Here is a 24,774-nt window from a genome sequence, read left to right on the forward strand (position 1 = left end):
GAGAGAAAGAGAGAGAAAGAGAGATATATATATATATGGGGCACTTTGCTTTTAACAGTTTGAGTACGATTCCTGTCGGATTGGTGCTTCCCAGCCGGGCCATTGTTGCATCAATTGTGCTGTCCCATGGTTGCACGTTAAGCTGGTAATCCACCTACCACCATTGATCGCTGGTGGACCTTAAATATCCTTTTTTTTGCAAAGAGTAGGCAACTGGCCATATTCCTGGCCAAATAGCCAGAAAGCACCACCTCAGAAATAAAATCAGGTGTAATTTGTAATCAAATTGCAGTTCAACCCAATGTGCATTTGTAACAGGGCTCTCGTTGACACCCTTCCTTTGGCCATGTCGGAAATGATTTTCCAATGAACACAAACATTGAACCATGCATGCAGATATGTGAATGGAGCATGAAACAAAACACCAATGTGCAAGTTAGCAAGTTCACTCATACAAAATCACCCCATCAATAACATCTCTTGTGCAGGTGTATACAATGCTCAGCAGTACTATTGATGAAATGGCTGGCTTGCTACAAGACATGGAGCTCTATTCAAGACAAGAGCATAAATGATCTTGCATTACCTGGACACATCGCAATTGCCCTTTCCTCCCTCCATGCATTTATTTTCATTTTAAGGTGGCATTGCAATGTTTGCCACTTTGGAATCACCAATTCTATTTTCAGAAATATTTTGCACACTTACTGGAAATAGTTACAAAATGAATGGAAAGTTTGTTTTTTTTAGGGAATAAAATATCAAGATGTCAAGCTGAACAAGTCCAGGTTTAATAGAAAGAAAGAAAGAAGCAAAATGACAGTATACAAAGACTTCCTAATCAATTTGTGCTCGTCTCCCACTATCACGTCGCCGTTTCTCCCGCTTGGTGGTTGAACCGTGGTGCTTGCGTTTTTCATCTTGCCGTTTAGAACCAATCTGGCCACCACGATGCCTAGTGTTCAACTGCCAACGCCGTCTTTTCTTTGCCTTGTTGCCTTTTTCCGTGATCTTCTTCACCTTATGAAGAGATGACTGGAGTGTATTGAGCCTGCCCAGAGAGAGAACCATCACACGATAAATCAAAACATTTTGCGCTTTTATCGTCGAAGCGAAATGTCAAACCACTTGATCACCAGAGGTTCAGCCTTGGAAACATTTATGTTTGACCTTTACAGCATCACCACCGACATGTACAGTTAAATATGACTTCGTTCAACAGCAAAAAAAAACGAATTTCAAATTACATTTTGAAAGAACGAAGAGTGCATAAAAATTTGAAACATGAGAAAACAGGATAAATTAATTTCCAAAGTGAAAATTGCGGGCTGATAATTCCATCACTAGCAATGTAAGCACACTTGCTATTCCCCTTTAAGTAATCATATACAATGCATTCTCCTTTTGTGTAAGATTTGATATTTTTGCATTCAATTTCTTTCATAAAAATATTACAGGAAAAGGCAAATGGTCCTTCAGTTAAGACCTTTATCTGTGTATACCACCGTTAACCAAACTTAACTAAATAACCTAAAACCAGATGGCCATGTAAAAACGGTCAAACTTTCATCTCACGTGGGAAGTCAAACTCTTGCCTTTTTGGCCGGAGAGAGGAAGTGAGATGAATTCAAAGGTCATTGCGCAGTAGCTCCACATGTGAAGTGCTGAGACCGAGGCCTTTGATGCTTGGAATCTGTGGACATTTTTCCAATAATATTTGCTTAAACTGGGTGGTGTTGGTGGCTTTTGAGACCTTGTTGGATCGCATGATGAGTTACAATACTTTTATGTTGATTACATGTTTTTTTTTTTAAATACTTTCGTGCTGGTTCTGAGTTAGACATGTGTGATATGAATGTGATTACAATATGTAGTTGTCGAGTACTCTAGTACTCCAGTGTTAAGCAGAATGTGCATGTGGTTTAAAAAAAAGTCATTCCCCATTTGTGAGGTGCTACTGTAAGGATCTGCCAATAAACAGACCACACATCTCAGTGAGCCTCGCTTGTCCATCTGCACCTCATCCGAAGAGGGTGTAACAAAACATCCTTATGACATGAACTAAGTTGGATTCAAGTAAAAGCTAGCTGTGGGTGCGAAAAGGTAAAAATAAATGTTTATTTAACGTAACTTTTCATCATACAATTTTTGCGGATCGACGTACTCGTACGATCGCAGAAAGAAAAACCTTACGTACACACTAAAATATTTCCACACCGGTAAGCAGGTCTGCGCAAAGGTTAAGATATGTGACCCAAAACATCACTGATGATGTGTCAATGCAAATGGCAGAGATGCTGCACAAAACCAAGGCATAGGAATAGTTTAGTGGTCCCCCCCCAATAGTGGTCAGGGTCAGGTCAGGCCAGATTAGATCTGTGACTTGCTACAGGTATCATGTAAGCCTGTACTAACCTGTTCCATGGTCGGGTTTTCAGCGACTAAACCGTCTCCCTCAAAAGGTTTTTTGGTGAGGAGGGTGTTTGGATATGGACACCCAGCAGGATTAAAAACAAAACCTGTCAAAGGGCGGAGGAGCTCCTTGTGAGCCAACGGCCATCCATATCTAGTGCCCAACTGTGTCTGCGGACGTCCTCCTGCAGTTGGGTTGCTTCTTATTAGGAGGTTGGTGGCAGGATTTGCACTCGGGCCACCGTAAAACCCTTCATTCCGCAAAACACAAAAACGCAAAGAAATCTGAAAACCCACTCCGTGGGAGTACCTCCTGTGCAGCTTCCTTTCGCAGGGCAGCTCACCGGATGATGGGATTGAGGCAAAGCCTTTGAGATACCCACTCTGATGATAGGAGGGAAACCACGGGATAACATTCCCGGGTCAGATTGCGGGAGAGTGTGTCGGAGTGGTGCTGAGGTGTCGTCCACCATACGGCGGTCTCCTTGGGTTAACCTGAGGCGGTCCCTTCGGGTGGGTGCCTGGAATGTCCTATCCCGAAGAGAGGATGATCACCTGTCTCTGTTATCATCTGAGCTCAAGCGTTTGGACATCAGTATTGCAGCACCCTCTGAAGTTCGGAGACCGGATTGTGGCGAGATCATGGTGGGTGGTTACACCTACTCTTGGTCTGATCGCTCTGATGGTTGCCATGCCCAAGGAGTTGCTGGAGCTGTGTCCAATAAGCTGACCCCAATGATAATTGAGGTAACACCGGTCAACGAGCGTATTATGAGACTAAGGATTCGTCACAACTTAGGTGTCATTTCCCTGGTCTGTTTATGCTCCGACTGAGGCGAGTGATCTCACCGTGAAGGATGCATTCTACGCCACGCTCGAGTCTGGTTGATCAGTGCCCCAGAGGAGATAGACTTCCAGCCTTGGGGGATGTCAATGCATCGACTGGAACTGATAGGGATGGTTACGAGACGTGTGTTGGTCCCCATGGGTCAGGAACTATGAACCAGAATAGCACTAAGTTCCTTGACTTTGCAAGAAGTCATGGACTTAGGGTGGCCGGTTCATGGCTTCAGCGCCCACAAGCTCATCGCTGGACTTGGTATTCCAACGCTGGCGGTGTGGCAAAGGAGATTGTCCATGTCCTCATTGACGGTCGTTGGAGGATGATCCATAACTGCAGGGTCTACGGGAGTGCTCAGTTCCTCAATACTGACCACCGGCTTGTGTCGCAACTCTGAAGTTGCACCTTAAATCCAGGAGAATGGTACCATCCCAGCCGAGGCTGGATGTTGGCAAGCTCAAGGATGAGAGGGTAGCTGAGGAGTTTGCGAATAAGCTGAGTGGCGATTTGGGGGTCTGGGTGCATTGGGAGGTCCTGAAGAGTTGTGGAGTGCATTCAAGACCACCGTGCTTGATGTTGCTGGTAGATGTCTTGCAACTCACTGAAGGGCAAAGAAGAATTTTGTCTCTCAAGGGACACTGGATACCATTGACCAGGGTCGCAGGGCCAGGCTGAAGGGCAGAGCTGAGCTGTTCAGGGAGCTGAGACGTAAAACTGAACGTGCGCTAAGGGTGGACAAGGAGGCCTATGTGCGAGGAATCTGTGAGGGGGTCGAGCATCACCTGTGGTCAAGGGATTCTCATCCTGCTTACAGGGGAATTTGCGCATTGCGTTCATCCAAGCCCATCCCTCGGTGTACTGCAGAGCAGAGGGTGGTATGCTCTTGACAGAGGAGGCCGAAGTAAAGGCCCTCTGGGCCGGTTACATTGAGCGGTTGTACCAGGCTAATCCACCAGCTGTCGAGTTGGACGTCAGGGGTGTTACAATCCCTGTTGCTGACCCTCCAATAAACTGTGGTCCACCTTCGCTTGTGGAAACACAGGCTGCAGTGAACAAGTTGAAATTGGGTAAAGCTCCAGGGATCTGTGGCATCCATGCTGAACGTCTCAAGGCTGGTGGAAATGCTGCACTTGTGTCAGTGCATGCAGTTCTGCACTCTGCCTGGAGGCATCATCCGAACTGACTGGAAGAGGGGCCTTGTTGTCCCTCTCTGGAAAGGGAAGGGTGATCGCCAAGACTGCAACAACTACCGAGGGGTGACACTGCTCTCAGTGCCGGGCAAGGTCTTTGCTCGGAGAATTCTTGATAGGGTTCGCCATTACCTGCTTGAGCACCAGCGTCCATAGCAGTCAGGCTTTACACCAAAGAGGTCAACGATTGACCGTATCCTTGCTCTTCAGGTCCTCACCGAATGCAGACGAGAGTTTCGGCAGGGGCTGCTTGCAGCCTATGTTGATCTCTGTAAAGCGTTCGATTCAGTGAATCGGGATGTCCTCTGGAGGATTCTTGGTTTTCGTGGGGTGCCACCAAAACGGATCGATCTGATGTCTGAACTCTACTCTGGTACTAAGAGTGCTGTGAGATGTGGTGGTCCCATCTCTGACTTATTTCCAGTTGTTACTGGAGTTCGTCAGGGGTGTGTACTGGCCCCCACACTTTTCAGCACTTGTATGGACTGGATTCTAGGGAGGATGTCGGAGAGATCAAGCTGCAGTGCATCATTTGGGAATGTCAAAATCTCTGACCCTGATTTCGCAGATGATGCAGTCATCTTTGCGGAGACTTTAGATATCCTTTTGGGGGCCCTCGAGGTGCTGAATGAGGAGTCGGAGACGCACGGATTACGGGTTTCTTGGGTCAAAACTAAGATCCAGGCTTTCAATGACATCTTGGTTGCTGCTGTCCTGTCTGTGCTTGTTTGTGGTGAGGATGTTGAAGTCATGGAGAGATTTACTTTCCTTGGCAGTGATATTCATGTCTCTGCTGGCTGAGTCAGAGGTCAATAGACGTCTGAGTTGGGCCTGGGGAGTCATGGATTCACTGGATAATGGGGTGTCGCGCTGCCGGTACCTGTGCGGGAGGACGAAAGTCTGAGTCTTCAGGTTCTTGGTGCTTCCAGTCTTGCTCTATGGATGCGAGACTTGGACTCTGACAAAGGATCTGAGACGGAGACTTAATTCCTTTGGTACTAGGTCTCTTCGGAGAATCCTTGGCTATCGCCGGTCGGACTTTGTATCCAACAAGCGGTTGCTGAGAGAGACTCAAATGAGATTTGTTACCTGCATAGTCCGTGAGCGTCAGCTGCGGCTGTATGGAAATGTGGCTCGTTTTCCTGACGCTGATCCTGCTCACCAGATTTTCTCAGCGAGGGAGTCTCGTGAGTGGAGGAGGCCAATGGGCCGACCACGTGCCTCGTGGTTGCAGCAGGTTGATCGGCATTTCAAAGAGATGGGGATGGGCCAGGCATCTGCCTGGGGGATGGCCAGACGGAGGCCCCTGGAGTACCGGCGGAAAGTGGACGCAGCGACACGCTGCTCTGGCACATGCTCCCATACCTGACCCGACCTCCCCCCCCCCCCCACTCCAAAAACACATTTCCACAATCTATCCAAGCTCCTCCAATAGGATATAATGACAGTGAAAAAACCAACAACCTACTTTTGGGAGCTGCAATGATTGCTTATAATCTTTGGCTTGGATGAACTTTTCCTTTCTTCCTCAACTTCATCTTCATCCCCAGTACCTTTGTCCGATGCATCTGTGCTTTGAAACTGTGAAGAGAGGAAAGCTCAGGATAAAGGTAATATAAAGTTTTATGCAAAGAAGAAAATATGGCATCAGGCACTGCAGTGCTGTAAACAACTGTTCCAAGCCATAACATGCTCATTTCACGTGACCAAATCGATCTCCATTAATATGGCCTTCACAATTGAATGCACAAATCTTACAGTGCAAATTAGTCTGCCACATGCAATGGATCATCCAAAAAAACAATTAAAATGTCCTGTACAAGTCAGAGCTAGCTGGCTCGATGCAGGCTCACCTAATTTTCGGTCATACAGACTTAAATATCATTTTTGGGATATTTAATTAATTTATTCTTCAATTCATGACTTTTTATACATGGACGAGCTCGAGAACACAGAACAGGTCAGGAAGTGGCTGAATGAAAAGAACAGAAGAAAGAGAGGAGGAGGGTGTGGGGGGGGGCACACACTTACTGAAAGCAGGGTTGAGGCCAAAATACAAGGAGACTTGGAGAAATAAGGGGTGTGGGAAGAATGAGGACAAAAGGAGAACACGGAGTGAACAAGGTGGATACAGCCGCAAGCTCTCAATCACAGAAATGGAAGAAAAAACTGGAAACTCGGAAAGGAGGTGGCCAGGGAGGATTGATGGGGGATAGAAAAGATCATGGTTGAGAATGGAGGATGACATGAGATGGTGGTAAACAAGGGTCTTGAAGCCCTGTGGGAAGCATAAGATTGAAGAGACTAAGGAAGTTGGTTCCACAGCTGGGGGAAAAAAAAGAGGAACAAACGAGTGGAGGTGAACAGTGAGGCTGGATTTTAGCAGTTTCATCAGAAGCTGGTTACTGGAGAAGAGATTGCAAAAACAGCGGTAAGGGTAGGCTAGATATATGTGTACTTACTTTCGGCTGTCTAACCTGGCTTTGAATCTTCACCCAGATATAAAAGCCAAATTGTTTTTTTAAACATAATTTAAATGAAAGAGTGGCAATATCAAAATGGTTAACCATAATTGGACTCAGGAGAATAGAGGAAATATGAGAAATATCCATGGATTAGAGGTGTCGAGTTCCTTTAATTTTCTTTCAAGTACATTGATGGAGTAACATGCACCCACAAGGCCAACGTTGCGTGACCTGTCAAACCGGGTAACCTCTTGGGAGGCCAAACTTTTCTGAAGCTCTGCTTCCAGCACTAGTTGTTGGTGGATATTAAAAAAAATCCCACTGCCTTTCGTAAAGAGTAAGCGAGTTATCAGCAGCACCCTGCCACCTTTGTAAAGTTATCGTAAAGAGTAAGTGAATAATTACAAATTCCTGCTACCTTCAGTCAAAAGTCAGGTCTGGCCAGCCGATTTGTGAAAGACTCAGGCCAACACAGAGAACAAATTACAAATTCCTGCAACGACAGTTCATGAAAGACATGGGCAAAAATTAAATAAAATAGTTAAAATGAACAAGAATCATTTGAAAATAAAAATTGATACACTCATGACCTGATATTATTTGCTTTCATGAGACAGGTGCTCATTTCCTCCTTCGATATTGTCTTTTCGATTGTATCACTCAACGCCAACAGGTAAGCAATAAAACTGGAATAGTACGAGAAGAACAGTCATGCAATTTCCCAGCATTAATGGAAGAAGAATGCAGTGGAAATATGCCTTCCAATTTCATCATACACCGTATCAATGATTGTTCCAAGAGATGCTAATAGGACAGAATTTAACAAAGATAAACTAGAACGGGCACTCGGTAGAGCGCATACCTTCGCCGCCGCAACTTTTTTCCGGGCACATTTGAAAAACGTCATTTTAAAACATCCATGACATCACAACCGTCAGTCCAATTGACGTCAAATTTGGTGTGTAACCTCCTTGAAGGCAGTCCAACAAAATGGAATGATAAACACTGAAAAAGTAAAAAGTTGAAAAATGACGTCATCTTTTGACGTCATTTTGACGCACTTCCGCGGACGTCACGTCCAATCGGGGACTACCATTTTAAAAGCTCGTAGTTCACTGAACGTTTTAACGTTGGTTTCATGTCAATAGCTCTATTAGATCTGAAGCTATGCCTACAAGTATATTTTGACCTTGAGTGTGACCTTGACCTTGACTACAGGGTTAATTGGCAAAACCTGTACATCAATAAACAGATATTTTGGTACTGATCCTAATGCCTGGATTTGGGAGACTTTGCTTTATAAATTATATAGATATTTGAATGTAAAATATCAGGACATTTTAGCCACAATTGAAAAACGTCATGTTCAAACGTCAATGACGTCATAACGGTCAGTCCGATCGAAGTCAAATTTGGTGTGTGACGTCCTTAAGGTAAGTCCTACAAAACGGTATGATCAAAACTGATGAGATCGAAAATTGAAAATTTACGTCATCTTGTGACGTCATTTAGATGCACTTCCGATGACGTTACGTCAAATCTGACACTACATATCCGAAAGGTATCTCGTCATGGAACAATATGGCGGTGGTTGCATGTCGATAGCTGTATTATGAAGGAAGTTATGCTCAAAAAAGTGTTTTTGACCTTTTCTTGACCTTGACCTTTGACCCGATCGCTCCCAAAATCTAATCAAATCGTCCTTGGATACTCACGAATCATCCCACCAAATTTCATGCAATTCGGTTTAATACTTTCTGAGTTATGCGAATAACAAACAAACACACATATTCACAAATAAATAAATACACAGCGACCAAAACATAACCTTTCGCAGAATGCGAAGGGAACTAGAACTACGTTGTCGATGGCACACCATCGCATATTCCCGCGTGCACTGCTTTGTCCCATTAACGCGAGGTGAAATTTTATCTTGCAAAATGGATTGACTATTCTTTTCTATTTGATGTGCTTTATGACCAAATACTTACTATGTTTACTAAATCAGAAGTCATTGCAAGCATGTCAACATTTCATGAAACATTAATTTAACACTGTCCAGCAATATAGAACTGTGCATCAGTTTAATCAAAGGAATGAACTGTGTATAATATTAATAATAATTATTCATAATCAATTAGATAAATACAATAAAACCTGTGAATGTTTGTTACTCATGGGGGCCACATAAGTAAGTTCTTTATAAAATAATTTACCATGTACAATGGTAAATACACTTAAAAATAACACATGAATATGTTTGATTTAAAATTCTAAAAGACAATATATATTTTTTGTTAAAAATCAGCACCCATGACCCCACCCCCTCTGGCCCGGCCCCTAGGGGTCATATCAAAAATCCGACAGTGTTGTGCACTTCCCCATACATATATCTACTATGTCCCAAAGTTTCAAGTTCCTATCTCAAACGGTGTAGGAGGAGCTGTTTTGACCCCCTATCCGCTAAGCACCCCCGACCCCCCAAGCACCCTCTGATCATCATGTGTTTAAAAATGTTGTTTAATGTATAACTCATGAATATGTTTGATTTAAAAAGCGATAAGACAATTTTTTTTTAATCGACCCCCATGACCCCAACCCCTCTGGCCCGGCCCCTACGGGGTCATATCAAAAATCTGAAAGTGTTGTGCACTTCCCCATACATATATCTACTATGTCCCAAAGTTTCAAGTTCCTATTTCAAACGGTGTAGGAGGAGTTACAGGGTAAGACAGACGGATGTACGAACGTACGGACGTACGGATGGACGGACAATCACAATATTCCCGCTTTTCTTTGAAAGCGCGGGAATAATAATGAAAATTCTACAGGTGTGCATGTGTAGAAAAAGAAGAATGACTGCACTGTGGCCACAACCTGTGACAAATTCCGGTAACGGGCCGATTGGGAAATGCGCATTTAAAGCACTCTTTAAAGATGAACAGGGCGATTCGGAAACACATTTAATGTGCTATTAAAAGATCAACTCGACACCTCTCATCCATGTCAGCCTCCGCCAACGGTTATATCAGAACGAGCCGATTCGTCACATGGTCACGGATTGTTTAACCCCAACATGGGACCGTTAAAAAAAACTATGCAACACTATTCTTTTAGTAATTTGCGTAGCGTAACGCTTGATGACATAATGTAACGCTGACGTACCTTGCGTTCTGACAGGCTTGATTAAACTCCACTATTATTTGACATATGATTGGATTTTTCAGGGTCCCTCATCGTGATTAACACTCGACCCAAACAAAGCCAATGGAAATCGGATGCAACAAACCTGGACAGTGTATAATCAGAAGAAGCCGACAGGCCTAATGTGTTAGGCCCACCAGAAAACCAAGATGACGGTCATATTTTGTCTGGGTGCTATGGTGGGTGTACTTTATTACATCATCAAAAAAAAACAAAAACAGTCAGTCAAGCAACACATGTGGGTGTGGTCTGGAAGCCGTCCGACCAATGGGTGCACATTTCAAAAATTGATGCCCAACAAGAACCCCAGCAACACCACCACCACTACCAGGAAGCTCTTGGAAAACCTGTTACAGGTTGCAAGTAAAAAGTGATTTAATTAAAAAAAACTTGGAGCGTTCAGAGAACATCTTACCCCCACCCCACACAGTCTTAAATTTTTTTTGATCATGATGTCATAAAATGCTGTAATATTTTCTCCAAGTATTGCTAAATGGTGGGGGTTTGAAAATGCCAATAAGGCGATTTGTGTTCTGCAGTGTTCAAGTATATAATTCAATGGAAATAAAATAATGATTTTAAAGGTTGTAGAACCCACCCCCCCCCCCCCCCCTTTTGGGAAGTTTACCACCATTGCTGCAATGTTTTTACACCACCTTCTAACCTTCGCCACCGAAGGTGGAGGTTATTTTTTCACTCCTTTCCGTCTGTTTGTCTGTCTGCTTGTTACTTGCAAAATCGAAGATTTTTCAAGTATATTGGTTCGTCGATTTTGTTATTCTGTGTTTGTATGTTGTTTGTCTGTCTGTTTGTTACCTACAGGTCACAATTTAAAACCGATCTTCACGAAACTTCACCACATGGTAGAGTTTGTCATAAGGAAGAAGCATATTGTTTTTGAGGTCAAAAGGTCAACATTGGCCAAAAGGTCAGCATAGGTCGAATTTCTGAAATTGTCAATTTTCATCTGATTCACTTGAAATTTTAAGAGGAGTTGCATATTTGGTCATTGAATTCAACCACCAATAATTTTTGAGGTCAAATTTGTGTTATGGATTTTGCAAGCGTCATGCTCTGCATGACTTCTTCTTCTTGTTCTGTCTGTTTGTTTGTGCACAGGACATCTCAAAAAGTTGTGGACAGATCTGGATGAAATTTTGTGGACAGGTTCGGTGTGTGACAAGGACGAACTGATTAGATTTTGGTGAAGATCCGGACCTGGATCCGACTACCAGAATTTTTGAAGTGATTCTTCACCGTTGAGAGGTAGGGCCAAAAAGGATATATAGCACAATATCTCAAAAAGTTGTGGACGGATTCGGATGAAACTTGGTGGACATGTTGGGTGTGTGACCACGATGAATTGATTCAATTTTGTTGAAGATCCGAATCCGGATCCAGATCTGATAATTTTCTAATTGATTTTCTAATTGATTTTCTAATTGATTCTAATTGAATTTTTGAAGTGATTCTTCACCATTGAGAGAAAGGGCCAAAAATGATAGAGCATTATTTCTCTAAAAGTTGTAGACAGATTCGCATGAAACTTGTTGGACGTGTTGGGTGTGTGACAAAGAAGATATGAATCAATTATGGTGAAGATCCGGATCTGACAATTTTTAAAGTGGTTATTCACCATTCACGAGATAGGGCTCAAAAACGATATAGAACATGATATTTCAAAAATGTATTGGGCCAGACATGTTCTCGTAGATCAGGCATTACGGGCCGGAGGTATGCGCTCGACCGAGTGCCCTTCTAGTTTAACATGTTATATTAGTTATTCGTGCCTGTTGTTTGTGTCCTTTATTACATCATCAAAAACAGTAAGTTTCCTGTTTGAAATGATTTTCAGTATTGTTTGACTGTCAAACAGGCACACAATGTAAAAAACATTATCTCACTCCTCTTTGCGCATGTGCGATCAGGACGAATTCAGAGAGAGCCAAAGTTCTGTAAAACCACAGCTTGGTTTTCTGATTCATGTTCAAAATATAAGATTCAATTCAAATAAGTTGGTCCTCGATCATAAACTGACGTTTGTAGACAGACAAAGTGAACCAAATGCTTAACCCTGCTTTTCTCTTCTCACGTGCGAGGTAATAATAACAATTAAATCAATGTTTTAAATTGACCTTTCACACAAAAGCTTCTGTAAAAACAATCCGAGATACAAACACCATGGAGTCATGAGAAAGAAAGAAAATGAAACCCTCTTCGTAGTGGCCTACTAGGAAGGACGCTTGGCTGGCATCCTGGAGAACATGGGTTCAAATCCAGCTGAAGGTAGAGCATCATTATTAAGGATTTTGATGCTAATCTTCAGTACGTCAAAAACTATTTGATTGTCAGTTAGAACCCAGCAGGATCATTAATTAACTTCAGGGTGGGATTATCTATCTGCCACACCTGGACCGGACTGTTCAATGCTAACCTACTCATTGCCTTGCCTTTATACATGAAGTTGTCCTGAATGACCTCGACTCTTACCCTTCTCTTGTAGTTTGCACCAAAAAAAATACATTTTTGGGGGATAGTTGACCACTTGAGACAATTAATCAGAGATTAGGTGATTGGAAGAGTTCTCATATTCATTTAACCCCGACTAATAATAAACTCGAACAAATCCATGTACCACTTTAATTAACTTCGTCAATCAAGGTTTACGTGAATCTGATGGAGATATTGTAACGCACTTCAGTCGAATTTTTTTTTTCCCTTCTTCGAGTGGAAGAAAAAAAATTACCTCATTTGCTCCCATATTTATCATGGTGGGTCGAGTGAAGTCAAGGGAAGTAACAGTTGTCACAGTAACCGTGTGTCCTGGGTGATCGTAATGAACACTTTCTGCTCGTTCCGTCACCAGATCCTGAAAGTCTTCAAATTCTTCACCTGCAGGCAAGCCATCATCAACAGGGCATTACGAGAGAAAACATAGCTTTCTGATAGGATTAAGTACAATACAGCTCTTGGTTTATGGTTCATAATAATGGTGTTCTCTCTCAAAACAAAAAAAAATTAGTTGCAACTCATTCAGCCGAGTGAAGCATCGTTTTGATTTCCAGAGTTTCCAATGCATTATCATAATTTGCTTTGCTCAAAGTTTGCTTTGCTCGAGAAGAATTTCAATTTTGACTCGTTTTTAAATTTTGAGTTCAAATGAATTTTTTTTTTAGCTCGGAGCTCAGTTTAATTATTTTTTTAAAAGTTGAATTTCATTACAAAAACAAACAAACAAGACAATTTTAACATGATGTAACGTGAGGTTACAAGCTTTGCAAAATGAAACTTGCGCACTCATGCGGATGTAAAACTAAGGGCATTTATTTCAGTGCAAATTCAGAATGGAAAGCAATGAATAGGACAATTTTTTTTTTTTTTAGTGGAGCAACAACAATACCTGGCGATACACCTCCAGTTGTAAACAGAATCGGGGTGCAAAATAACGGAATGCGTGGAAAGATTGCAATCTTTGTCTAGCAAGGCGAGCAAAACATTTGAGCACAAGGAAGGTTTGAAATGGGTTACGACAACAAACTCTTCCCTTTCGAGGATGTATGAAGACATGTACTTGGCAGTAAGAGACAAAGTTTAAAACAGCATTGGTTACAAATCAAAATCTTAAAGTTGCATACTACCTTGAGTTGCCTTTCTCTCTCTCATTTGCTGGATGAAGTGTTCCCTCCTCTGGAACAGATGAAGAGAAAGAGAAAAATAAAACACAACACACCCCTAAATTCAAATCTGTATGTCTCAAGGTTTTGGTCAAAGTTTAACACAGGGAACAAACTTTAATCCACAAGGTTTATTACAGTGGTGGATCAATGATGAATTCGGGCTGTTATAGCAGTCAAGGACTGCAGAAATATGCATGATAGATCACATGATGATATCGTTATGTGCCACTGCTGGGGGGATGGTTTTATCAAAAATTCAATGGTTCGGGTAACGATGTTTGGTTTGGCGTTCCCCTCCGTCTGGGACCTGATCGGGTTGCCAGGTGTCATGGTAACGGCATAGATCCACTTGTGACCAGGACACTACATCAGGGCCAGCAATTGGCTCCCCAATGGTGCCCGATGCTCACCTCGTGATTGGTGGAAAGCTCACACCATGTATGACAAGTCCACACTGGCTGGCATCGAGCATGCATGGGTGATGAGTTCCCATTATCCCCCAACCCTATCCTGGCAGACACGTCCATGACGGGCATGATTGGCTGCCATTTCTGACTTGGGACACCATGACTGGACAGTGCCCGTGAGTCGGCTGAAATAAACCTGAAAGAGGTGGGGATGCCAGGACTATAAAAAGGAGAGATTCCATCACTCTCGCAGTGGTGGTTAGCTTACTCTTGATGGCGTCTTACTGGGCAAGATCATCTCACTTGATCGTGCTTCCATGTGGGTTGAAAAGACATCACTTACCACCCCGCAGGTCTTTCCTCAGAACCTGGTCCGGTTTGTGTGAATGATTTGGATGAATGTGGCACCGAGCATTCCCGAGGTTTTCTCTACACTGTTGAGTGTTATTAAGGCCTAAGTCACATTTGGCACGGCGGCCGTAGGGTCGACAAAATCTACGGCCACTAGCAATTATAGGGCGGCCGCAGTATTTCCACGGTCACACAATGTAGCAGTCACATATGATTTTATTTTTCGGGGAGCCGCACGGGGTGTTTAGAAATTGTGGAGACCGAAAACGTGGGGGTGCCGTACGGTCTTTGATTTGATGTCGCACGGTGACCTTAGGGCGTCCCTGCGGCCAGACGGACGGTAACGAGTGGGTATATATACCAGTTCTTTTTTTTACTGAAATAAAAATATAACAGTTAGGAATATACCAGTATATATAACTGAATATATTATAACGATAATGTATATAACTGAATATACCAGTATATAAAACTGAATATACTATAACTATAATACATATATACATATATATATATATATATATATATATATATATATATATACATATATATACATATATATATTTTCATATATATATACATATATATATATATATATATATATATATACATATACATATATGTAGAGAGGGGGTGAGAGAGAGGGGGCGTCACAATTCAAGAGAGGGGGAGAGAGGAGGGGCGAGAGAGTGGGGGTGAGAGAGAGAGGGGTGAGAGAGGAGGGGTAGAGAGGAGGGGTTATATAAGAGATATATATATATATACATATATATATATATATATATATATATATATATATATATATATATATACATATACATATACATATATATATATATATATATATACATATACATATACATATATATATATATATCTATATACATATACATATACATATACATATATATATATATATATATATATATACATATACATATACATATATATATATATATATATATATACATATACATATACATATATATATATATATATATATATATATATATATATATATATATATATATATATATATATACATATACATATATATATATATATACATATACATATATATATATATATACATATACATATATATATATATACATATACATATATATATACATATACATATACATATACATATATATATATATATATATATATATATATATATATATATATATCTGAATATACCAGTATATATAACTGAATATACCAGTATATATAACTGAAATACTATCTATCTATAATTCCAGCAATGTCTGTGTGTGTGTATCTGTCTGTTTGTCTGCGACCGACGTTTCTCGACAACCGCCGGTCCGATCTGATTGAAACTTGCCAGGAATATTGCCGGGGCCCCGCAGATGTGCCTTTTCGAGGTTTGATGTCAATCGGACGAGTGGTGCCCAAGTTACGGCCATTTTATTGCTTTTTTCAGTGTTGAAAAGGTGTATATATGGCAGTTGAATTGTCGTTCCACCTTATCACCTTATCATGTCATTTTTTCTCAGAATAATGATAACAGCATATTAATAATAATAATAATAGCACAATAATTGGCAGTACACAATAATAGCACAATAATTGAATAAAAAGAATAATGTGATACAATGACCAATGTCTGTCAACCAATAACGACCGAAATATTGTCTGTCAACCAGACAGGACACGGTGCTATGACGTCACAATGCTTCCTCTTCGGATTGAAACTTGCCAAGAATATTGCCGGGGCCCCGCGGATGTGCCTTTTCGAGGTTTGATATCAATCGGACGAGCGGTTCCCAAGTTACGGCCATTTATCTGTCGACCAGTGACAAGACACGGTGCTATGACATCACGAATGACATCACAATTAATGTTTGTTTATTTTATTTTATTTTATTTTATTTTTTGCACGATTGACAGTCCGATCTGATTGAAACTTGCTAGGAATATTGCTGGGGACCCACAGATGTGCGTTTTCTAGGTTTGATATCAATCGGACGAGCGGTTCCCAAGTTACGGCCATTTATCTGTCGACCAATGACAAGACACGGTGCTATGACGTCACGAATAACATCACAATTAATGTTTATTTATTTATTTATTTTTGCACGATTGACGGTCCGATCTGATTGAAACTTGCCAGGAATATTGATGGGGACCCGCGGATGTGCCTTTTCGAGGTTTGATATTAATCGGACGAGCGGTTCCCAAGTTACGGCCATTTATCTGTCGACCAATATCTGCGAGAAGGGACGGGAGAGGGGGGATGAGAGTGGGGGCGAGGGAGAGGGGCAAGAGAGGAGGGGGGAGAGAGGAAGGGCGAGACTAGGGGGGAGAGAGGGGGGCAAGAGAGGGGGTAGAAGTGGGGATGAGAGAGAGAGGGGCAAGAGAGCGTGACGGGAGAGGGGGTGGGAGTGGGGGCGAGGGAGAAAGGCGAGAGAGAGGGGCGAGAGAGGAGGGGGAGAGAGGAGGGGCGAGACTAGGGGGAAAGAGGGGAGGGAGGAGGGGAGAGAGGGGGTGAGAGAGAGGGGGCGTCAATTCAAGAGAGGGGGAGAGAGGAGGGGCGAGAGTGGGGGCGAGAGAGAGAGGGGTGAGAGAGGAGGGGGAGAGAGGAGGGGCGAGACTAGGGGGGAAAGAGGGGAGGGAGGGGAGAGGGGAGGGAGGGGGGGAGAGAGGGGGTGAGAGAGAGGGGCGTCACAATTCAAGAGAGGGGGAGAGAGGAGGGGCGAGAGAGTCGGGGTGAGAGAGAGAGGGGTGAGAGAGGAGGGGGTAGAGAGGAGGGGTTATATAAGAGATATATATATATATATATATATATATATATATATATATATATATATATATATATATATATATATATTAGAGTGGTGACAAGTTTCTTTTTCTTTTCCGTTCAGTGGATTGTTTGAGTTTTTTTCAGAGTGGTGGTTATATAATATATATCGAGAGTTATATAATATTGTTACGGCTGTGGAAATTCGCATTACACCATAAAGAGCCCTCAGGTGAGATATCTTCATCGGTACATGTATAGTTAGCCCAAACCTGTTGTATAGAGGGAATTTATGTGATTCATCCGGGCTGCGACGCTTTGAGTTCGCCATTTTTTTTCTGTCGTTATTTTGAACCAACCACGTCTCAACAGCCATCACACAACAACCACCTTAACCACCATGCCAGCCATCGTCACCAACTACAACCACGCTCCAACCCGCAGACAACAACCACAACGCCAACCCTCACCACAGAAGACCCTCCACCACCTTCGCCTTTACCTTCACAAATTCATCCCACATCATCGCGACCACGGCCATTCCCGCACCACCTGTGAACACTGAACGTCGGGCTGTCTCGGGCCCGTTCGGCGATTGGTGCCGAACGCACCGAGCCGCGAGCGCGAATGGCGGCCTTTCCGAGGAGAAAATTCGGATCAGAAACGCTTCACGCCCACTTCTCCTCCATCAAATTGGCGAGCGCAGGGCGGCTTGGCCCCGCCTCCAAGTGTGTGTTTGTGAAGTCCGTATATGCAAATTTTAGGATCAGGAGAGGTTCACGCCCATTTTTGCCTGACCAATGGCTGACCGGGGGGGGGGGGGCGGCGTGGCCCCGCCTCCAATCGCGTTCTGATCCTAAAATTTGCATATTGGCTGCTCCTGCCGCCTATAAAAAGGCGAGCGCAAGGCGAATCGAGAGAGTTGAGTTGGGTTTTGGAGTTGCTTGGAGAGTGTCGTCGAGAGGTTGCTCTTGGGGACAAGGCGCGTTGCGTTGGCGGAGTTGAGTGCGCGCGGTGGAACTGCAAGCAAGGGAGCTCGGGTCCGACGCAAGAAGGACGGCGGTCGGCGACGAGGTTGCGGTGTGGGGGATCGCTCGTCTCGTCGCGGGACCCAAGCCAGCCAGCCACTCCCCTCCCCCAGGGCATCAACAATTCCCCCTTTCCCCCGCGCTGAGATAATGCAAAAGGGGGCCCCGTTCCCACCCCACCCCAAACGTCGTGCCAACGAAACCCGCCAAGGTGCAAGGGGTCGGGGCACAGCGGCGCGGCCACATTTGTGGCTTGCCGCCAACGTGTCACGAGGACGCGGGTAAGACCTCCCCGGTCTCGCGGATCTGGCCGCTCCTCCAGGTCACGTGCACATTTGGCCTACGGGCCTGTCTGCCTCCTTGTCTGTGAGGGTGGCTTCTTTCCTTTGCTTTTGTGTAAATGTGTGTTGGCGCCATCTGTGAAGTAAAACTGTATAAGTGTTGCCGTGTGCGTGCGTAGTCGGTTTTAACTGCTTTTCTTCTTGCATTTGCTTTTTGTGCATTTCGATTCTGCATGGCTGTATATATGTGCTTTCCGTGTGCCGGGAAATAAAATGCATGCTTGTTGAACTGTGCCCATTTCGCTTTGTCTTTCCTACATTGACTCTCCATCTTGCATCACGTAAGGGGTTCGTAGTGGGTGCAACATCCCGGTAATTAATCTGAACCGTCCAGGTCGACGATAACACCGCTCGGTTATCCCGATAGTACGGAACGGGCCGCCCAAGCGGCTCGTGTCCGGAGTCGACCTGCGGCGAGTTACGATCGCCTGGCTTACCATCCGCGTGGGTACTGAGGTAGGTCGAGTTTGGCGAACAACCCTATCCTACGCGGGTGGCGATTGGCACGATTGTGGTGAGGTCGAAAGGCCCACCCGTGACTAGCTCCCGGCATTGGTCCGAGAGGGTCACGACAGAATTGTCCGTCTGGTGGGCGACGTGCCGCGATTCGAGTTGCGTGGCCGTTCGCACGCCGGCGGGCGTGAATTCGCAACAATATATATATATATATATATAACTGAATATACCAGTATATATAACTGAATATACCAGTATATATAACTGAATATACTATAACTGAATCAGTGCATTGAGTTCCTCCAAGCCTGTCCCTCGGTGGATTGCAGTTAGAGTGGAGGGTGGTGAGCTTTTGACAGAGGAATCTGAAGTGAATGCCTGCTGGGCCAGTTACTTTGAGTGGCTTTATGAAGCTGCCCATCAGCTGTTGAGATGGACGTTAAGGGTGTTGCTATCCAAATTGCTGACTTATAATGAACTGTGAACCACCTTCGTTTGTGGAAACACGCTGCAGAGTGATCCAGTTGAAAGGGGGCAAAGTTCCTGGGATCTGTGGCATCCATGCTGAATTTCTCAAGGTTGGTGCAGATGCTGTACTCATGTCATCGCATGCAGTTCTGTGATCTGTTTGGAGCACATTATCATCCCAACTGACTGGAAGAGGGGCCTTGTTGTCTCTCTCTGGAAAGGGAAGGGTGATCTCCAGGACTGCAACAACTCCCGAAGAGTGGATGCTGCTCTCATTGTCGAGCAAGGTGTTTGCTAGGATAATTATTGATCGGGTTTACCAAGATCTGCTTGAGCACCAGCTCCCACAGTAGCCTGGCTTCACACCAAAGAGGTCAAATGATTGACCGTATCCTTGCTATTCCGGTCCTCACTGAACACAGGCGAGAATTTCAGCAGGGAATCCTTGCAGCTTATTTTGATCTCCGCAAAGCGTTTGATTCAGTGAATCAGGATGTCCTCTCGAGGATCCTCGGTCTTTGTGGGGTGCTGCCAAAGCTGATTGATGTGATGTTTGAACAGTATTCTGGTATGGAGAGTGCTGTGAGGTGTGATGGTTCCATCTCCTACTCATTTCCAGTTGTTTTTTTGAGTTCCTCAGGGTTGTGCACTGGTCCCCACACTTTTCTGAGGAGGATATCGGAGAGATCAATCTGTGGTGCATTATTTGGGAATGTCAAGATCTCTGACCTCGATTTCGCAGATGATGCACTCATCTTTGCGGAGGCTCTGAACATCCTTACGAGGACCCTCGAGGTGCTGAATGAGGAGTTGGAGCCACTGGGATTACGTCTCTCCTGAGTCAAAACTAAGATCCAGGCTTTCATTGACATCTTGCTACCTTGTCTGTGGAGAGGATATTGAGGTCGAGTTTCAGTTATCTTGGAATTGATATTTATGTCTCCACATGTTGTGAGCTAAAGGTCAATAGACAGCTAAGTCAGGTCTAGGGAGTCATTGGATTCACTGGACTATGGGGTGTGGCGCTGTCGGTACCTATGCAGGACGAAAGTCCGAGTCCAAGTCCTTGGTGCTCCCATTCTTGCTCTATGGAAGTGAGATTTGGACTCTGACCAAGGATCTGAGACAAAGGCTTTACTCCTTCGGAACCAGGTCTCTTCGGAGAATCCTTGGCTATCGCTGGTCAGTCTTTGTGTCCAACGAGCGATTGCTGAAAGAGACTCGGATGAGATTTTGTTACCTGTATTGTCTGTGAGCCTCAGCTGTGGCTGTTTGGACATGTGGCTCGTTTTCCTGATGCTGATCCAGTTCAACAGATTTTCAGCGAGGGAGTCTTAGAAGTGTAAGAGGCCAACAAGCCAACCATGTGCCCCATTGTTGCAGCAGGTTGCAAGTATCTCAAGGAGAAGGGGATGGGCCTGGCATCTGCCTGGATGATTGCCAGACGGAGGCCCGTGGATTACCAGCGTAAAGTGGACGTGACGACATGCTGCTCCGGCGGAGGCTCCAATACCTGACCTGATTGCAATATTATAAGTTTACCAGGGGTGTGCAACCTTCCGCCCAACACCATAGATGGGCTCTTATGTAATGTTAAAATAATTAAAACAAGAGCGAGAATTGCTTTGCAAAACATGTCCCCTACCAATGTGATATTTTCTCAAGTCCAAAAAGGGCACAACTTTGAAGAATTAATGAAACGCCCTGAAACTCGAACTTATTCTGTAACTTATCACCATAATAAAGCCACGCACCAAGATTCAGTCGAATATGTTAAGGGGTGTGGGAAAAAGTCTCAAAAACCACAGGTGTGATGGACAGACGAAGAGCAAACCTTTGGTCCCCACCAGTGAAACCGGTAGGGGGACTAATAAGTAATAACACTCGTTACAGAAGGCAAGAAAATTCACACCTCTTCCTTCAATTTCCTCTTCTCTTCCCTTATCTTCTTCTGCAGTTCCTCCTGAGCTGCCACTCTTCGTTCTTGCTTGCGCTTATGAAAGCCAGTCAAATACTCACTGCAAGTTGGAATTTTCGATTGCACTTTAAAGTATACAAGCAAGTAAAAATATGATAATAAAGATCATTTCAATAGTTACCAGTCAGCTCAACCCACAACATGACCATCGCAGATGAACCTCAACCCATGTTGACAACGATTGACCATCTTGGCTCAAGAAATCGGTCCAAACGTGTAGAACAAAAACACCCTTTGCAAGCTTTCTTTTTGAAAAGCCTCATATATAGATACATATGTAACATTAACAAATCAAAAATTGCCATCCTGAAGCTAACGTAGATTGCCTAACTCCCAGTAACTTGAGGTTAAACTGGTTATCTAAGACTTTCTCTCTCTCTCGATCGAGTGCAGCCTGCGGCTGCTGGTTGCATCATTGGTTGAGACGCGGCTATGCCACTGATGGCTTGCATCATCACTCAACTTGATGTGTGTGCGGTCCGGTGGAGCAGCGTGTGCGCGAGGGGGGTCCGGCGGGGCAGCGTGTGCGTGAGGGGGAGGTCCGGCACAAACTCACTGTCGTTCCTACTCGCTGAACGTAATGTATAACTTGGTGTGCCTGTTGATGGAGCGTTTCTTTTGTGGCCAACCCATCGCACCTCTTTAAATGCGTTCAACGCAAAAAACTCAAACAATCCACTGAACGGAAGAGAAATATGAAACTTGTCACCACTCCGAAGCTCGGTGGTTATTATAAAATTTGTTTACATTCCTGCGTCATTCAATCATACCGGAACGGTCATATTCGTTCATTCCGGGGCGGCATGTGCGAGGTTCCCCTTACCAGTACACTGGTGCTCATTTTGCCGACCTCTGAAGGATGACAGGCTGAGTCAACCTCCTGGTGTATTTCAATTCAGCGGCCAACAGGGCTTGAACTCAGGACCCTAGGATCCCAAGCCGCCACTCTAACCACTAAGCCAACACCAGGCTTTATCTAAGACTACAAGTTCACTTTAAGTCACAATTATTCCCACCTTATTGTGCAGTTTTCCGGGGAAAGTTACACGCCCTAATCTTTCACGAACTGGCTGGACAGGCTTGACGTTCGACTGATGCTGGGAGGAATTTGGAATTGGTTCAGGGCGATAACTCGCATGCTCTTCGCGAAAGACACGGTGGGATCTTTAACTCATGGATCTTCCACCAACTCATGGAAGCCAACGGCACACCCAGCTTAACATCTAAATCTAACAGCTGACAGCGTACTAAAGTATAAAAAAGAGGAAGTGGCAGAGCTCGGACATTGTCCGAGAGGGTTATGTGAAACCTAAGACCCATAAGAGGAATCACTGCATTAATGGGGAAGACATCAAAGCAGCCTCTTCTATCCTCAACCTGTGTACATACTTCAAGCATCTGAAAGCATCTTGAGAAGCAGGAGAAATTTGATCGAGCAGTCTGGATAAATTCAAATCTCTGCTTCCTGGTTAGCAGCTGTCTATAAAAGACAAAGCAATGAGGTTTCTCAAGATAAAAGCCTGCAAAACGGTTGGTGAAGATCATGAAATGAGGGTTCAGGGCGAGCTATACAAATTTTTAACAAACCATCACATCAGCAAATCTATGTTGAAAGAAGACAAAAACAAAAACAGAATTAACCACAAACTTTAAGAAACCCTTTTCTTCATTAAACTAGAAGGGCACTTGGTAGAGCGCGTACCTCCACCCTGTAATGCCTGATCCACGAGAACATATCAGGCTCAATACATTTAAAAATATGCCATACAAGACTATATCGTTTTTAGTCCAGCGGGGCAGCATGTGCGCGCGAGGGAGGTCCGGTGGGGCAGCGTGTGTGCGCGAGGGAGGTCCAGCGGGGCAGCGTGTGCGCGAGGGAGGTCCGGTGGGGCAGCGTGTGCGCGCGAGGGAGGTCCAGCGGGGCAACGTGTGCGCGAGGGAGGTCCGGTGGGGCAGCGTGTGCGCGCGAGGGAGGTCCAGCGGGGCAGCGTGTGCGCGAGGGAGGTCCGGTGGGGCAGCGTGTGCGCGAGGGAGGTCCGGTGGGGCAGCGTGTGCGCGAGGGAGGTCCGGTGGGGCAGCGTGTGCGCGCGAGGGAGGTCCAGCGGGGCAGCATGTGCGCGCGAGGGAGGTCCGGTGGGGCAGCGTGTGTGCGCGAGGGAGGTTCAGCGGGGCAGCGTGTGCGCGAGGGAGGTCCGGTGGGGCAGCGTGTGTGCGCGAGGGAGGTCCAGCGGGGCAGCGTGTGCATGAGGGAGGTCCGGTGGGGCAGCGTGTGTGCGCGAGGGAGGTCCAGCGGGGCAGCGTGTGCGCGAGGGAGGTCCGGTGGGGCAGCGTGTGCGCGAGGGAGGTCCGGTGGGGCAGCGTGTGTGCGCGAGGGAGGTCCAGCGGGGCAGCATGTGCGCGCGAGGGAGGTCCGGTGGGGCAGCGTGTGTGCGCGAGGGAGGTCCAGCGGGGCAGCGTGTGCGCGAGGGAGGTCCGGTGGGGCAGCGTGTGTGCGCGAGGGAGGTCCAGCGGGGCAGCGTGTGCGCGAGGGAGGTCCGGTGGGGCAGCGTGTGCGCGAGGGAGGTCCGGTGGGGCAGCGTGTGCGCGCGAGGGAGGTCCAGCGGGGCAGCATGTGAGCGAGGGAGGTCCAGCGGGGCAGCGTGTGCATGAGGGAGGTCCGGTGGGGCAGCGTTTGTGCGCGAGGGGGGTCCGGCGGAGCAGCGTGTGCGCGAGGGGGGTCCGGCGGGGCAGCGTGTGCGCGAGGGGGGTCCGGCGGGGATGCGTGTGTGCGCGAGGTTGTTCCGGCACAAACTCACTGTCGTTCTTGCTCGCTGAACGTTATGTGTAACTTGGTGTGCCTGTTGATGGAGCGTTTCTTTTGTGGCCAACCCATCGCACCTCTTTAAACGCGTTCAACGCAAAAAAAACCTCAAACGATCCACTGAACGGAAAAGAAATATGAACGTTGTCACCACTCAGAAGCTCGGTGGTTGTTATAAAATGTATTTACATTCCTGCGTCATTCAATCACACCGGACAGGTCATATTCGTTCAGCACAATAAAATAAATGAACAAAAACATATTTGAACTCATAAAGACGCCGCTGGATAAGCTGCTCGACCGGCGAGATTGATCACGTGACTGAAATACACTCAATATATTTTCTGAATTTTTTTTTTTTTTAACGAGTTCACACAATTTCATCTCAA

At 45.1% G+C, this 24,774-nt stretch overlaps 2 protein-coding genes across 7 annotated transcripts in view; one reads left to right on the forward strand and one right to left on the reverse strand.

The window, feature by feature from the left end:
• Positions 1-16,841, forward strand: part of MYCBPAP (MYCBP associated protein) — a 113,093-nt gene extending 96,252 nt beyond the window's left edge. For 2 of the 4 annotated variants that reach the window (XM_085884635.1, XM_085884637.1), the window contains one exon: positions 16,218-16,841. In XM_085884635.1, the coding sequence (XP_085740761.1) occupies positions 16,218-16,316 (99 nt within the window). In that variant the 3' untranslated portion in view covers positions 16,317-16,841. Of the gene's footprint in view, positions 1-488; positions 1,995-16,217 lie in introns of those variants that run through there. The other 2 variants (XM_085884636.1, XM_085884638.1) reach the window with 1 other exon arrangement.
• Positions 770-24,701, reverse strand: NOL12 (nucleolar protein 12). Of its 3 annotated transcripts, XM_085884641.1 has the most exons (7): positions 24,381-24,701; positions 21,520-21,625; positions 13,751-13,799; positions 12,859-13,004; positions 5,912-6,024; positions 1,596-1,693; positions 770-1,051 (listed from the first exon to the last, which is right to left on the reverse strand). In XM_085884641.1, the coding sequence occupies exons 1-7, from the start codon at positions 24,455-24,457 to the stop codon at positions 1,017-1,019; spliced, it is 624 nt and encodes a 207-aa protein (XP_085740767.1). In that variant the 5' UTR covers positions 24,458-24,701; the 3' UTR covers positions 770-1,016. The 3 variants fall into 3 exon arrangements, with proteins under 3 accessions (XP_085740767.1, XP_085740766.1, XP_085740765.1); XM_085884640.1 differs by lacking the exons at positions 1,596-1,693; positions 21,520-21,625 and adding an exon at positions 22,975-23,065 and having other exon boundaries at positions 24,381-24,698; XM_085884639.1 differs by lacking the exon at positions 1,596-1,693 and having other exon boundaries at positions 24,381-24,695.
• Between the last annotated feature and the right edge of the window lie 73 nt (positions 24,702-24,774).

This window comes from Eptatretus burgeri, chromosome 6, assembly GCF_056783735.1.
Source record: "Eptatretus burgeri isolate ZD-2024b chromosome 6, Ebu_testis_v1, whole genome shotgun sequence".
Lineage (NCBI taxonomy): Eukaryota > Metazoa > Chordata > Myxini > Myxiniformes > Myxinidae > Eptatretus > Eptatretus burgeri.